This window comes from Bos indicus x Bos taurus, chromosome 8, assembly GCF_003369695.1.
Source record: "Bos indicus x Bos taurus breed Angus x Brahman F1 hybrid chromosome 8, Bos_hybrid_MaternalHap_v2.0, whole genome shotgun sequence".
Classification (NCBI taxonomy): domain Eukaryota; kingdom Metazoa; phylum Chordata; class Mammalia; order Artiodactyla; family Bovidae; genus Bos; species Bos indicus x Bos taurus.
In genome coordinates, this window is record NC_040083.1 from 106281521 (window position 1) to 106296307 (window position 14787).

Sequence of the window (14787 nt, forward strand, 5' to 3'; positions counted from 1 at the left end):
CAGACCACAGTGACATCTCTTGCAAATAATTTCCATCCAGGTAGGATTTGTAAAGGTCCTAAGACCATGTGTTCTTCAAAGTTGCTTGCATTTTTCTTTCTTTTTTTTCCCCCCTACAAACATAATCAAGAGGTGGGCATCTGTTCTTGATCTCATGTAGGAAAGCTGGTGCATGAGCAGAATAGTAATAATAAGTAGCTTTTGGGTATATTTACCACAACCAGGCTCTTGCATTTAACAACCACTTAATTCTCATGATTCTGGTCTGATTTCTGATGCATTAGCATCCTTATTTTTTGAAGTAGCCTCACAGGAAAGGTGAAGTTAGAACTGGACTGTGCACTCTGCTGTTAATGGTCATGCTACCCACAGCTTGGCAAAAGTGCTCTTACTTTGATGTTTGGGGTCACCAACCTCTAAGGGATCCCAGGAAGTGGTGCCAAGTAGCCTTTGACTCCTTCCCCTCCTCGGCTCCTCCTTACAATGAACTGCTAAGCTTCCTTGCTGCAGTTGTATGCTGCTGCTGCTGCTAAGTCACTTCAGTCGTGTCTGACTCTGTGCGACCCCAGAGACGGCAGCCCACCAGGCTCCCCCTTCCCTGGACTCTCCAGGCGAGAGTACTGGAGTGGGTCGCCATTGCCTTCTCCAGCTCCAGTTGTATAGGACTCCCTTATCTTCACTCTCACTTCTCTCTTTTTTTTTTTTTTCTTCACATTGTTGGCTGCCCTGGGTCTTTGTTGCAGCATCTGGGCTTCCTAGCTGTGGTGCATGGGCCCCAGAGGATGCGGGCTCAGTTGCCGCACATGAGTTTGGTTGCCATGTGTATGTGGGATATTGGACTTCCTGGGAGGTGCAGTGGTCAAGAAGCTACCTGCCAATGCAGGAGATGCAAGAAACACGGGTTTGATTCCTGGGTCTGGAAGATCCCCTGGAGTAGGAAATTGCAACCTGCTCTGGTACTCTTACCTGGAAAATTCCATGGACAGAGGAACCTGGTGAGCTACAGTCCAGGCTGAGCACACATACGTGGGATATTAGTTCCCCAACCAGGGATCGAACCCATGTCTCTGTGTTGGAAGGCAGATTTTTAACCACAGACCACTGGGAAGTCCTTCAGTCTCACTTCTTGTTCAGACATTAGCAGACAGACTAAATGTAACAACCCCCGAATAAGTTGCTTGCCTTCTGTCTTGGCCCCTCAGACTGAGCTTCTGCACCGTGGTCAGTCCATCCACAGGTCTGTATTGAATCCAGAGCGTGAACTGGAGATTCCACAAGAACAAGACACCTAGAGCCCTTGCTCTTAGAGGTTTAAAGTAGCCTTATCAGAGGCTGTTGTTTTCCAGGTCTCAACTGTGTGCCAAGATCTTGTCCAGTGCTTCATATATAATCATTCTAATGTACTTGGAGGTGATTTACCATTATCAAAGATGAGCAAACAAAAGGTTTAGAAATTAACTAACTAATTCCATGCTACACAGCTAGGGAATATTGGAGACAGGTATTGAACTCAGAGTGTGTGAATCTACAGCCCAGACTCTTAACCAAATTAGAGATCAAATAAGCAATGGTGAATGTGTTAAGCGCAGAAAAAAAAAGTTCAGGATCATTTCATAGGGAGACCTAACTTACAACAGGAGAGACTGATGAAGACGATGATGTCAATAAAAGCTAGTATTACCCAGTGTTTCCTACCTGCCAAACATTCTACTAAATATCAGTGAGATATTATCTCATTTAAATTTCCTAAGCAGGAGTTATCAATATTATACCCACCCTACAGATTAAAAATATACCAGAGGTTTAAGTAACATTTTGCAACATCAAATAACTATTAGTAGAACCAGCAGTTGAGCCCAGATATATCTGACTCTATAGCCTGAGCTCTGAATTAACATACCGCATTGCCTTTTAAGCAACACAAAAGCTTAACACTTTAAGCTATTCACAAGTCCTTGTTTAAAGCTCTTTAGCAGCTTCATGACCCTTAAGCCTGACACAGAAACCCCTGCTTTTCTCACCTGCTCTTTCTTTTAGACTTGGGCAAGCCTCATGGATCCCCAGATGCTCTGGATTCTCCCTGCTCTCCGGCCACACCTTTGCTCATACGCTTGCCTCTACCGGGAAGGTCATCCTTCTTGTCCTCACTCTCTCTCTCCATCTCCAACAGAGTACAGAGTCTCACTTCAATCCCTGTCCATCCAGCTTCCTCTGATGGGACAAATCCAAGGCAAAACAAATCCTCTGGCTCCCTGAACATTTACCCAGATCTGTCCAGTGGAAAACACCAGGCTTCCCTGGCAACCTTGCTGACTCTTATCTGTATGTCCCTTCTGGTCCAGATTATGATATGCCTTCTACCACTGTCTTTGACTTTATAGATATTCTGTCACTTTAAATAGTAAGTGTAATCCCTTTGGGGGGCAAGCTTAGCATTTACAGAGCATCTATTCGAGGCTATTTTCATACTACTTTCTATTTCAACCTCATCAATGCCCTGTGCAGTAGAGGCGAAAAGCTGTACTTTTATAGATGGTGAAGCTGATAGTTCCGAGATGTGAGGTGACTTGTCCAAGATCCATAGTTAGTAAGTGGAGGAGTGCAGATTTGTGCTGAAGGGTTTCTGCTAATCCTGGAGAAGGAAATGGCAACCCACTCCAGTGTTCTTGCCTAGAGAACTCCATGAGCAGAGGAGCCTGACAGGCCACAGTTCATGGGGTCGCAAAGAATCGGACATGATTGAGCAACTAACACTACGGCTTTCTGCTTCTACATCTTGCATCCTTTCCCCTACTTCAGGTCCCTTCAGAGCTGATAGTATCTGAGTGAGTTCCAGAGTGTGGGTCCTGGCACTGAGCAGACAGCAGTGTCAGATGGCAGTCCTGTTTGGAGGATTCACTGGTAAAGTCCAAATGAGAATCAGGGTGAGATCAGGGGAGGGAAGCCAGGGAAACTTCAGGAGTAGTCCAGGCTCTGGGGATGGTTCCAGCTAAGGGTGAGATGCCCAGGGACTTTAGCGGAGCTTCAGGAAGTTGCCAACAACTCCCCTCCCTCCAAAACAATAAATAAATAAATAGAAAGAAAAACAAACCAAGGCGATGCCGCTGTAGATATATTTGGCTTAGATAATCTAGAGGGGTGGCTAGGGAGGAAAGCCAAACAGCAAGGCTCTGCTGGGCAGAGACTGGGGGTGGATAGGGTGGGGGCAGTGAGGAACGAGCAGGGGGAGGCAGAGAAGCAGAGGGGAGGCACAGGTTTTAATGATTCCTCCCATCTCATCATTTCCTTCTGAATATGATGCATCCTCCCCCTCTCACACTCTCACTGGCATCTGAGATGCTCAAGGGCCCTCGGCAGCTGAAGCTGGGAGTTAGAGACCGAGAGGCATCTTTTCCACTGCAGCCCCGCTACCCACTGCTTTCTGCTTCACACTAGCATCCTGGGGAGCCCATGGTCCCAGCACAAGCTTGGCTGTGATCCTTCTAAGCTTTCTTCAAATGGCAACTTGTGGGCTGTGAAAGGTTTGCTCAGCTGCTTCTGCTCCCAAGATCCCTGCTCAGGAGGCTGCCTGGCTACAGACTGTCCCAATAAAGAGTAGAAAAACAGAGGACTGAGATGCTAAGGGGATTGTTTCATAAAGCCTCCGGAGGCCACAAACCCAGTGGGAAGAGTAAAGGGGGACTTTGAACCCCAGTATTTCTCATTCTACTGTTAGAATATGAGACCAGGGAGGAATTTTAAGTGCCACCTTTTTCCATTTCTCCCATTTTACAATGTCAAAACCTAGAAAAAGTCTAGAGAAATAGAGAGTTGCCCAAAGTCCAGGTGAATCTGTGGACTAGCTAGAACCCGATCTTGTCATTGAATAATTCTCTGTCTACCACATCTCATGGTTGCTCATTTGTAAAGATTCTGCCCATCCCCTTACTGCCTGTGTGATGCTGAAGTGGTCACATAAACTCCCTGAGCTTTAGTTTCCCTTAAATTTACAATGGGGAAAATGCCTGGATCTACTACATGTGGGAGATTCCATGTTGCAATTCCCCTGGTGGCTCAAACGGTAAAGAATCTGCCTGCAATGCAAGAGACTCGGGTTTGATACCTGGGTCAGGAAGATCCCCTGGAGAAGGACATGGCAACCCACTTCAGTATTCTTGCCTAGAGAATTCCATGGACAGAGGAGCCTGGTGGGCTACAACCATGGGGTCGCAAAGAATTGGACACGACTGAGCAACTAACACACTACATGTGGTGATAGAATTAAATGAGGTAATGCTTTGCAAAGCACTCAGCATGAGGCCTGGTGCTTAGCAATGTTCTGTAAATGTTACCAATTCACAGCGCTGTTACTACCACAATCACAGTCAATTGCTGGAAGGCTTAAACGACAGGATGCAGTGACAAGTGTCTGTGACTGCCCCCCGCCCTACCCCGGGAAGCCTGTGTCATACATCACCGACCTCCAGGGAACATCAGTGGTTCAAGACCCAACTCAGGTAGCGCCTCCTGCCTCCTCCAGACATCCTCTCCTTGGCACCCCATCTCCAGCCTGGGCTGCTTGGTTGGCCCTCCTCTGTTTCCCAGAGAACCCAGTGCGTGCCCCCTGGAGATGTACCACACTGCTTGCCTATGCCATCTTCTTGGCAGTGTCTCACTGCTAACAAGTTGGGGGTGGCCAGAGATGGTGTTTTATCTATCTCTGCTACCCCAGCCTCTGAGCAGGCTGCGGAGGCTGATGAACTATATTTGTTGACCACAGGAAGGAGGGAGGAAGGAAGAAAACAGACACTATATATGAATCCAGAAGAGGTGTTGCTATAACTGAATTTTTGACTATTTAATTTCTTCCTTGGGGCCAAGTTAAGCCTCTCTAAAATTGTACCTTCTACTTACCTGGCCATACCCATGAAGATCTCTTCCCAACTTCTTTATTATCTTCATAAATAATAAAACACTGAACAAACAGAAAGGGAAGGCACAACATTCTCATCATCAGATCTGTTCTCACAGCTGGCCAAGTACTTCCACACTCATCAACCTCACTGACAATGATTTGAGGCAAGAAGCATCACCATCGCTTTTAGATGAGAAAAATAAGAATCAGGGCAGGTGAATGAATATGCCCAAGGTCACAAAGGAGAAGTCAGAAGAACTGGCAATAGAACTCACACCGCTTGGGCCACAGGTCAGTGCACCTGACCTCTGTGCCACACACCCTTCTCTACCCTAGCACTGCACCCTTGCTGCAACGCTGCACCACTTTGCAAACACCACACCAAGAATTATAGAGCATCCAACTCTACATCCTTTAGCTCCATCCCATCAAAGCTCCCACCTGCCTTTCTCTCCTCCTAGTCAAAAAGTCAAAGTGGCCTTGGGCTCACAACAGTGGAAAAGAATTATTTAATGCAAATAAATTAAAATGCCCTACCCCTTGCCACCACTCTCTGCCCCCAGTTCCTACTAATACATTTTTGGACTCGACCTGCTATCAAAACACAGAAATTAGTCTCCAATTTTAGATGTCAAACTCAGTTATCCCTTCTGTTAAGAAGGGAAATTAGTAACAATTCATCCTGGTTGGAAGCCAAGCTAACATTGTAGCACAATGTGTCATTAAAAATCCCAGCCCAACTATCTGTTGTGATATCCTTAAAAGCTTGAGCGTGTTCAACTTCTTAGACTGGTTCGATGGTTCTATGGGCTTTGTTCTCTCTCAAGTCCCCTGTCATCTTTAACCTGGGGATCAGTTACTATTTAAGGAAAAAATAGGCTTTGACGCATTTTTTCCTTCCATGGTTTTGTGGATTTAGACTTTTCTAATGAAGAGAGTTGATGAAAGAAAAAAAAAAAAAAAGGATTCCACTCTAGGGGGCCTCCACAGCTCCCAGCACCAGCTCCAAGCCATTGCTAAGCAAGCTGTCCATTAAGTACAAGAAGAGGGAAAAGGGAAAAAGTTTTCACAGTTTATAATTATATTACCAGTTTCATTACAGATCTCATTTTAATTCTGACTGAAACCTCGCCTTGCCTTCTCCCGCACTCTCTCACGTACAGTTATTAACTCTGGGTTGGAGTTCAACCTGTTCTTCCTGATTTCAGCATATTAATATGGTTTATTGGCATTTCATTGCCACCTCCTCCCTGGGTGTTCTGAATCTCAGCTCAATTTATAGTTTCCCTTCTTCCTGGGCTCTGGGATAAAGCCTGTTTCCTTGTGGTGTTGGGGAACGGGGGGCATGATGTGAGTTTGATTGGAGCTTCTTATCTTTGGGGATGGGAACAAAACCTTGGGGAGTGAAGTCAATTATAAGAAAAGGAGGCAGCCTCAGATTTCATGCACTGTCATGCATCAGAATGTAGCTTCTCAGGGCCTCTGCATCCACCTGCCTGCCCCCTCTGCCTTCATTCATTTCCCTCCCATCATTGTCGTATTGTATACCTATGGAGTCAGAATCTCTGTTAGGCTTCACAGTAACTCAGGACATGAATAAATGGTGGCTTTTCCCTGGAGGAAATTTCAGTCTGGCTATTACAATCACTTCATTTATTTATTTATTTTCATTCTACCAAAGCTTTGGAGGGGCATGCTGTTTTGGCTGCTGTCCTAGGTGCTGAATATAATGTGCAGAACAAATACAGGCGATGCCAATCCTTAAGGAGCTCACAACTTAGGGGGTGAGCCCAATATTAACTAGGTAAAAATATGATTACAAACAGAAAAGCATGCAATCAAAGAACAGAGCAGGGCTCAAGGAGAATGAATAGTTATGGGCCCAACAGAGGCTATGATATGAAAAAGGGAGGTAAATCACTGTTGAGTAAATGAAATTTGTCTCAAGGAAAGTGAGGAGGTGAGAGCAAATTTCTGCAAGTGAGAACAACATATGCAAAGGCCTTGAGGCAGGAGGCAACCAAAGATATTCCAGGAAACAACTGGAGAGAGACTGGTAAAAGGTGAGGCTAGAAAGGAAGGTGGGGCCTGATTTTGCTGGAACTTAAAGGCCATGTTGAAGCGTTCAGTCTTTCTAACAAGTGCAATAAGAAGTACGTAAAGTTTTATGGGAGGATGCAACATGTTGAGATTTTCCATTTTAGAAGATAGCTCTGTTTTCAATGTTGTGAAAAGACTGGAGAGGTGCTTGATTTACTACAGGAGGCCAGTTCTTAGGATCATGGTAGTTGTAACAACAACACATACATAACAATAACAGTGATGGAAATTAGACCATGGGGTTATTAGAAAGGTACAAATATAGTTCTATGCAATTTTCAAGGAAGGGGAGATTATTTCTGACGGGTGTTTTCTTTGAAGAAGTTTTGGGGGTTTTGTTGAAGAAGTTTTTCTGGAGAAAGGAGAAAATCAGACATGAGGAGGCTTGCACTACATGGAAATGAGGACATACAAGGCTAAGCAGTTCATCTGTCTAAATACCATTAAGTGTGTGCAAAAGAAAAGGCAGAGGTCATCCTGAAGAGCACATTTACACATGAACATGCTCCATGGTACCCAAAGGTCTGAAATAAAAACTGAATATTACAAAACAAAGCTCCAGATGATCCCAGAGAGCAAGATGACCAAGGACCTACTCTCTTTAGACAAGTTGCTTGGTGGTTTGTGACTAAGCAGTCACCTTCAGTGTGGTGCAATTTCTACTTCCAAGAATTGAAACGACTTTTCCCATGTATTCAAATCACTGCACACGTGCTCTGAAGTCAATTACGAACCTCATTCCTCATTAATGGCACGGCCACACATTAGCTCACTCTCTTGGGTGGAAAGGCATAAAGCAGGGATGCAAGCAAATAAATGTAGAGCAAGATTCATTGTATATAATGTTGTGTTCAAAAGCAGCTAGGCATGGGGCATATTAATGAACCAGGGCATCCTGATGATGAATGCTTCCACTTGGTGATGTCATAGGCTGGTAAGGAACCCATAATCCCCAATTTCTCTATCACAGGGAACAGAGAAGACAGGAATACTACCTCAGTCCAACCCAAAAGTTAATGCCAAGACATTGCTGCTGCTGCTGCTGCTAAGTCACTTCAGTCGTGTCTGACTCTGTGCGACCCCATAGACAGCGGCCCAACCAGGCTTCCCCATCCCTGGGATTCTCCAGGCAAGAACACTGGAGTGGGTTGCCATTTCCTTCTCCAATGCATGAAAGTGAAGAGTGAAAGTGAAGTCGCTCAGTCGTGTCCGACTCTTATTGACCCCATGGACTGTAGCCTACCAGGCTCCTCTGTCCATGGGATTTTCCAGGCAAGAGTACTGGAGTGGGGTGCCATTGCTTTTTCTGCCAAGACATTAACTTGACCTTAACAAATAGATATTTCTGCAGGGATATTTATGCCAAATGAGCATATCAACATAAAAGAACACAGTTTGTGTTTAGGTTAAAATGAAAGTGTTAAGTTACTCAGCTATGTCTGAATCTTTGCAACCCCATGGATTATAGCCCACCAGGCTCCTCTGTCCATGGGATTTTCCAGGCAAGAATACTGGAGTGAGTAGCCATTCCCTTCTCCAGGGGATCTTCCCGACCCAGGGATGGAACCCAGGTCTCCTACATTGCAGATTCCTTACCATCTGAGCCATGAGGGAAGCATGGTGGCTTCCATGATATGCTCACCAATGAGCAAATCAACATAAAAGAACAAAGCATGTGTTCCATAGAGGTGTATATTTAGTCAAGAGACATCACTGGCCATAACCCATCCCTGAGTCTCACTCCCTTTCTGAGCCTAGTCAAAGAATGAGTGATACTCAGAGATGAAGCAGTAAAGAATAAACAAACATACTCCAAAGGCCCTAAGACTTTTAATGTTTTAAAAATTTATATTCTGGTAAAATGGCTCCAATTTAAACTATTTGGTACCATAGCCAAACATATTCCTTTACTTTTCTTGTGTGGCTTCATAGAAATGTGGTCACCTATTTTCAGGAAATTCCCTACGATGGGGAACTCATTACCTTGCAATGACCCCTTTCTGATATTAAAAAGTATTATCACAACTACTAACATTAATACAATTTATTGAGCCATTACTAGATCTCAGGTACTGAGCTAAAAGTCTTATGAGCATTATTTCACTTATTCTTCACAATAACTCTATGAGATACATACTACTATTATCCCCTCCTTTATAGATGAGACTAAAGCTTAGAAAGTGGAGATATTTTCAGACTAATACTCAATTTTCTCCCATTTCTGACCACCCTCATAACCCATATAGCTCTAATTTTGCTTCCTGGGGATTTTCAGAACAAGCCTGCTCCCTTTTCAAGACAAATAATAACTGTCATGGTCATTTTTGTGAAGGCATGGCACATAAAAAAAGCATGGATAAGTGGTTTAGGTTGGCTTGGGCTTGCATAGCTTGCTTCACTTCTGTGTGTTAATCTGGCTAAATCTCTTAACATCTCTAAAACCTACCTTCCATGTATGCAAAAAGAGGATGCTAAATCCTGCCCCACAGTTCTGCTTTGAGAATTAAATTAGTAACTTTATGTAAGGTGTTTTGACACTGCATATTCATAACAGATATGCTCAATAATTTCAAGTTCACTTTTTGTCTGAGTTCCTTAAACACTTCTTACAGAATGATTTTCTTCCATCATTTCCTTAAGAAGCCATTACATATTGACAATGTTTTTCCAATCTCTTGGCTGAAGTCCTTTATCTTGGATGTCTTCCAATATATCACTGACCTTCTTAAAGTACAATTTCCAGAACAAAACAGAACAGAAAACTCTAGGCATAGTGCTATCTATATACACTAGAGTGGAACCATTTCACCTGTTTAATCTAGACAACTTATTCCTTTAAAAGTTGTGTCTTCTACTGGATTATTATACAGCCAGGATCTTGGGTGAATATATCCTAACATATACTGGAAGCCCCAAGAATTGAAGAAACTAACATCTCAACTCATATGAGCTCTTAATGTTAACCAATATCTATTTATCAATAATGCTACCTGTAGGGCAATTTAGATGAAGCTCAAATCCATGTGATAAGAGCTGCTTTGTTATGAAGCATGGGGACCACTCACATGATATTCAGTGTTATTGGCAATCACTGGAATTGCACTATGAGGCAGCTCCATAAATTAGCATGGATCAAGACACAGATGGAAGAAAACAAAACCCCTTATGAGGGCTGAAAGAGGTCTCAAGGAGTTATTACCCTGTTAGATGAAAGGAAAGCAACACTTAACAGAAATATCGATGCAGCTTTCAAACTTCTGATAAGGGATCTCCTCGAGTTCTTGTTGAGACCATTAGTGCTTGAGATCTACTCATAGAGAATATGGTTCACTAGCTCTGGGGATCATGAGACATTTGGGTTGTCTAACGCAAATGCAGATCATTTACAGGCCACAGCTGAAAAATCAATGCCAAATCCAGTCAATTTGGACACACACTTGCCCATCTCTTCACTAGGTGCTTAGCAGAGCAAAAAGCCACCAGTGGCCTTGAGAAGGCCCAAAGGAAAGGGTGATATTTGCCAAGGGCTTGGATGGGGACTCTGTTAGTATTTACTGCTCTTGCCAGCTGGGCTCTGGACAAGTACTATATCATACTGACCTTTTTGTGTAATGGGCAGAAAGTATCAAGTACATCTATGTTGTAACACAAGTACAGAATCCATTATTTCCCCTCCGAAGACCAAGCCCATTACTCAGCCACCTTCAACACTTCAGCACCATGGACAGCCCAAAGGCACACGGTTGACTGAGCACTCTAAGAAAGGGCTGGCGGCAGTTTGGCAGCTTAAGCTTCATGGGGAAAGGTAAGAACGGTGAGAGCTGCCTTGGCCATGGTCCTTGGGTGGCCTTGTCTTGATAGATTCTCTCCCATTTGATGGGGGTTGCTCTCACCATGACAGGCCTCATTATGACAGGGTTACTGTTTATAACTCAGCCAGTGGCCTTGGGTGGGGGGCTATATTTCTATTTGGCTGTATAAATATATGTTTAAAAAACCACTGATTTCTATACATGTAATATGTATATTACATGTATATAAATTTATGTATTTATGTATGCTATATCTGACTGCATTTACAAATGCTAATGCCAAGTGATGGTAAGGGTTCAAGGAAATAGGTACCTTGTCATCACTTCTCCTCTTGCCTCTCTGCAAAACATTCTCATATCATATTTCCAGAAATCAGAGTTAGAAACCCTACCAACTTCAATACATATGTCTTTTTTTTTCCTTTGTTAGATCATGTCCCACCCTCATGGAAAGCAGATTTTTTTAGAAAGCATATAGTTGGGAGATAGGAAAATCAAAGGATCACCCTATCCTTGAAGAAAATGGCAAAACTATTGTGATGTCAGAATGAGGCCAGAGATAAGTCAGACAGAGAAAGACAAATACTGTATGATAGCACTTTGATGCGAAATCTAAAAAAGACAACAAATGAATGACAATAACAGAAAAGAAACAGACTCACAGATAGAGAGGAAAAAAAAAAATGAAACAGTGGTTACCAGAGGGGAGAGGAAAAGGGGAACGGGAAAGATAGTGGGAGGGGGTTGAGAGGTATGAAGTACTACATACAAAATATATAAGCCATAAGGATATACAGTATGACACAGGGAACATAGCCAATATTTTACAATAACTGTAAATGGAATGTTGTCTTTAAAAATTGTTAATTACTATGGTGTACACCTGAATCTTTCATAATATTGCACAACTATACATCAATGAGAATCCCATGGATGGAGGAGCCTGGTGGGCTGCATTCCATGGGGTCGCAAAGAGTCAGACACGACCAAGCGGACTTCACTTTCACTTTTCACTTTCATGCATTGGAGAAGGAAATGGCAACCCACTCCAGTGTTCTTGCCTGGAGAATCCCAGGGACGGGGGAGCCTGGTGGGCTGCCGTCTATGGGGTCACAAAAAGTCAGACATGACTGGGGTGACTTAGCAGCATACATCAATAAAAATAATTCTACAAATTTAAAGTAGGGACTAGTTCACTATGGTGAAGTAGGAGCAATCACAGGACACTTTAGTAGAAGTCAAGGTGTTTCAGGGAAAGGAGGTGGACGTTTCTCTTTGGACAGAACACACTGAACAAATTGGTGCTATGCTGTAAATATTGTAACTTAAAAATTATAGATAAAATTGAGTTGCAATGGAATAAGGGTGACAAATATACAGTAAGGCTCTCAAAAACATCTAATATATATCCAACCAGAAAAAGGTTAAAAAAAATAATGGTACTCATACGGTGCTAAGTCAGAAGGGTGGTTATCCATGGGAGGGGATTCACTGGGAGGGCGCGTCAGGAAGCTGATGGTTCTGGTAATGTTTTATGTTTGATCTGGGTGAATTCATGTAAAAATTCATTAAGCTGCATACTTAATATGTCTTCTTTATTATATTTATGATAACTTTTAATACATTTAAAAATAATAATAATACTAATAAGGACCTACTGCATAAGACAGGGAACTTCATTCAATAGTCTGTAATAACCTATATGGGAAAAGAATCTGAAAAAGAATGGTGTGTGTGTGTGCATAATTCAGTTTGATGTACACTTGAGACTAACACAACATTGTAAATCGACTATACTCCAATAAAGATTAATAACAAAAAAGAAGATGTGGTACATGCAAACAACAGGATAATACTCAGTCATAAAAAAAGAGGGAAATAATGCCGTTTGTATCAAAATGAATGCAACCAGAGATACTCATCCTATGGGAATTAAGTCAGAAAGACAAATATCATTTGATATCACCTACATATGAAATCTAAAATACAACACAAATGAACTTATCTATAAAACACAAACAGACTCATGGATATAGAGAACAGATTGTTAGTTGCCAAGGGGGAGGGGACAGGGAAAGCAAGGAGTTGGGAGGTGGGGTTCGCAGATGCAAACTCATATACAGAATGGACACGCAACGAGATCCTACTGTATACAGGGAACTATATAAAGCATCCTGTGATAAGCCACAATGGAAATGAATATTAAAAATGCATGTGCATATGTATTCTAAGTTGCTTCAGTCATGTCTGACTCCTTGTGACCCTATGGACTGTAGCCTGCCAGGCTCCTCTGTCCATGAGGATTCTCCAGGCAAGAATACTGAAGTGGGTTGCCATGCCCTCCTCCAGGGGATCTTACCAACCTAGAGGTCTCTTACCTCTCCTGCACTGACAGGCAGATTCTTTACCACTAGCGCCACCTGGGAAGCCCCATAAAAATGTGTGTGTGCATGTGTGTATACATGATTTTATATATATATATATATATATATATATCTATGCTGTACAGCAAAATTTAACATAACATTGTATATCAACTATACTTCATTAAAAATAAACTCTTTTCCCAAATGGAAGTGTATAGAGAAAAGCAATTCTTCTGTAATGTGTAACAAGGAAAAGGTATGATATATGTGCTGTAAATTGTAAAAAAATAAATAAATAACAATAATGCCAAGTGTTTGGGGAAGCACATCACATCCTGCTGGATGTACGGAAACTGGGACCATTTTCTGGAGGGCACTTTAGCAATAGATATCAAGCACCTTAATCAGTTTCTTGGACCATGCTTTGCGAATGACTACAGCAACTACCGTGTCTCATTAATTCAAATTAATTGGGTGAAGAGTAAATGGTAGGATATAATATGCTTGTAAAGTACATTTACAGGGAATGAGGTATGAGTATAATCCAGGACACTCAAGGAAGTTTCCACAAAGCTCATACAGTCTTCTTTGTCATAGTTTTTAATTAGCAAAGACTATTTTTCTGGGGGGGGGGGGGTTGCAGTGAGTGGTATATTTAGTTAGGAATAGCAAACTCTGGGAGATAGTGAAGGACAGGGAAGCCTGGCATGCTGTGGCCCACGGGGTTGCAAAGAGTCGGACATGACTGAGTGATTCAACAACAAGAGGACGCACAAGCTCGATAAGAAACAGTAGGTTCTCTGAAGCGCTTGATCTTTCTGCAAACTCATGTCTGAATTCTTTATTAACAAACCTTATCCTTGCCCAGGGAATAAAAGCAGTCTTCAGTTGTATTAAATAACCCAGGATTCTAAATGATGAAGACCTCTTTTAAGGTCTTTGGACGCTCTCTCTAGTTTTGGCAACCTAATTCTGAGGTTGGGCATGTTCAAGTGGGGAATGTTCATGGGAAACATTCAACTGGACGGGAGTGCCAGGTGCCTAGCAGGAGTGGGGCATCTCTAACGCTCAGCTCTTACCGTCTGCAATGAAGTGCTCAGGCACGTGCAGAGTCACCTTCACCGTGAGTGGACAGGACATCTGGCTGCCACACACCATGGCCAGGATGCAGGAGCTCACGGCAATCAGCGTCAGGGCCGTCTTGTTCACTGGGCTTTTCAGCAAACCTAGTAAGAGGAACACACACAAAGATACGTAAGTCCACAAGGTGAGGAAACAGGAGGAGCCTGGGGCTTGGGAATCCTGTTGTTTTCCAAATGGGAAGCAGGAAAAAGAAACCACATTCCCCAGTCTCTGTGCTTGCAATGACAACTCATGGTCACTTGTTGAGTCTTTTTTTTTTTCTTTCAATTGTACTTTTCTTTAAGTTTTAATTGAATCTATTACAATACTTTTTTTTTAATGTTCTATTCTTTTGGCCATGAGGCATGTGAGATCTCAGCTCCCTGACAAGGGATTGAACCTGTACCCCGCTGCATGGGAAGGCAAAGCCTTAACCACTGTACCACCGGGAAGCCCCTTTTTTGGATCTTTAACCCATTGCAAAACAGGTCGA

At 42.8% G+C, this 14787-nt stretch overlaps 1 protein-coding gene across 3 annotated transcripts in view; it reads right to left on the reverse strand.

Moving 5' to 3' along the window:
- ASTN2 (astrotactin 2) overlaps positions 1-14787 on the reverse strand; it is a 1048656-nt gene that overhangs the window by 621820 nt on the left and 412049 nt on the right. For all 3 annotated transcript variants that reach the window (XM_027550640.1, XM_027550639.1, XM_027550638.1), the window contains one exon: positions 14252-14398. In XM_027550640.1, the coding sequence (XP_027406441.1) occupies positions 14252-14398 (147 nt within the window). The remainder of the gene's footprint in view (positions 1-14251; positions 14399-14787) is intronic.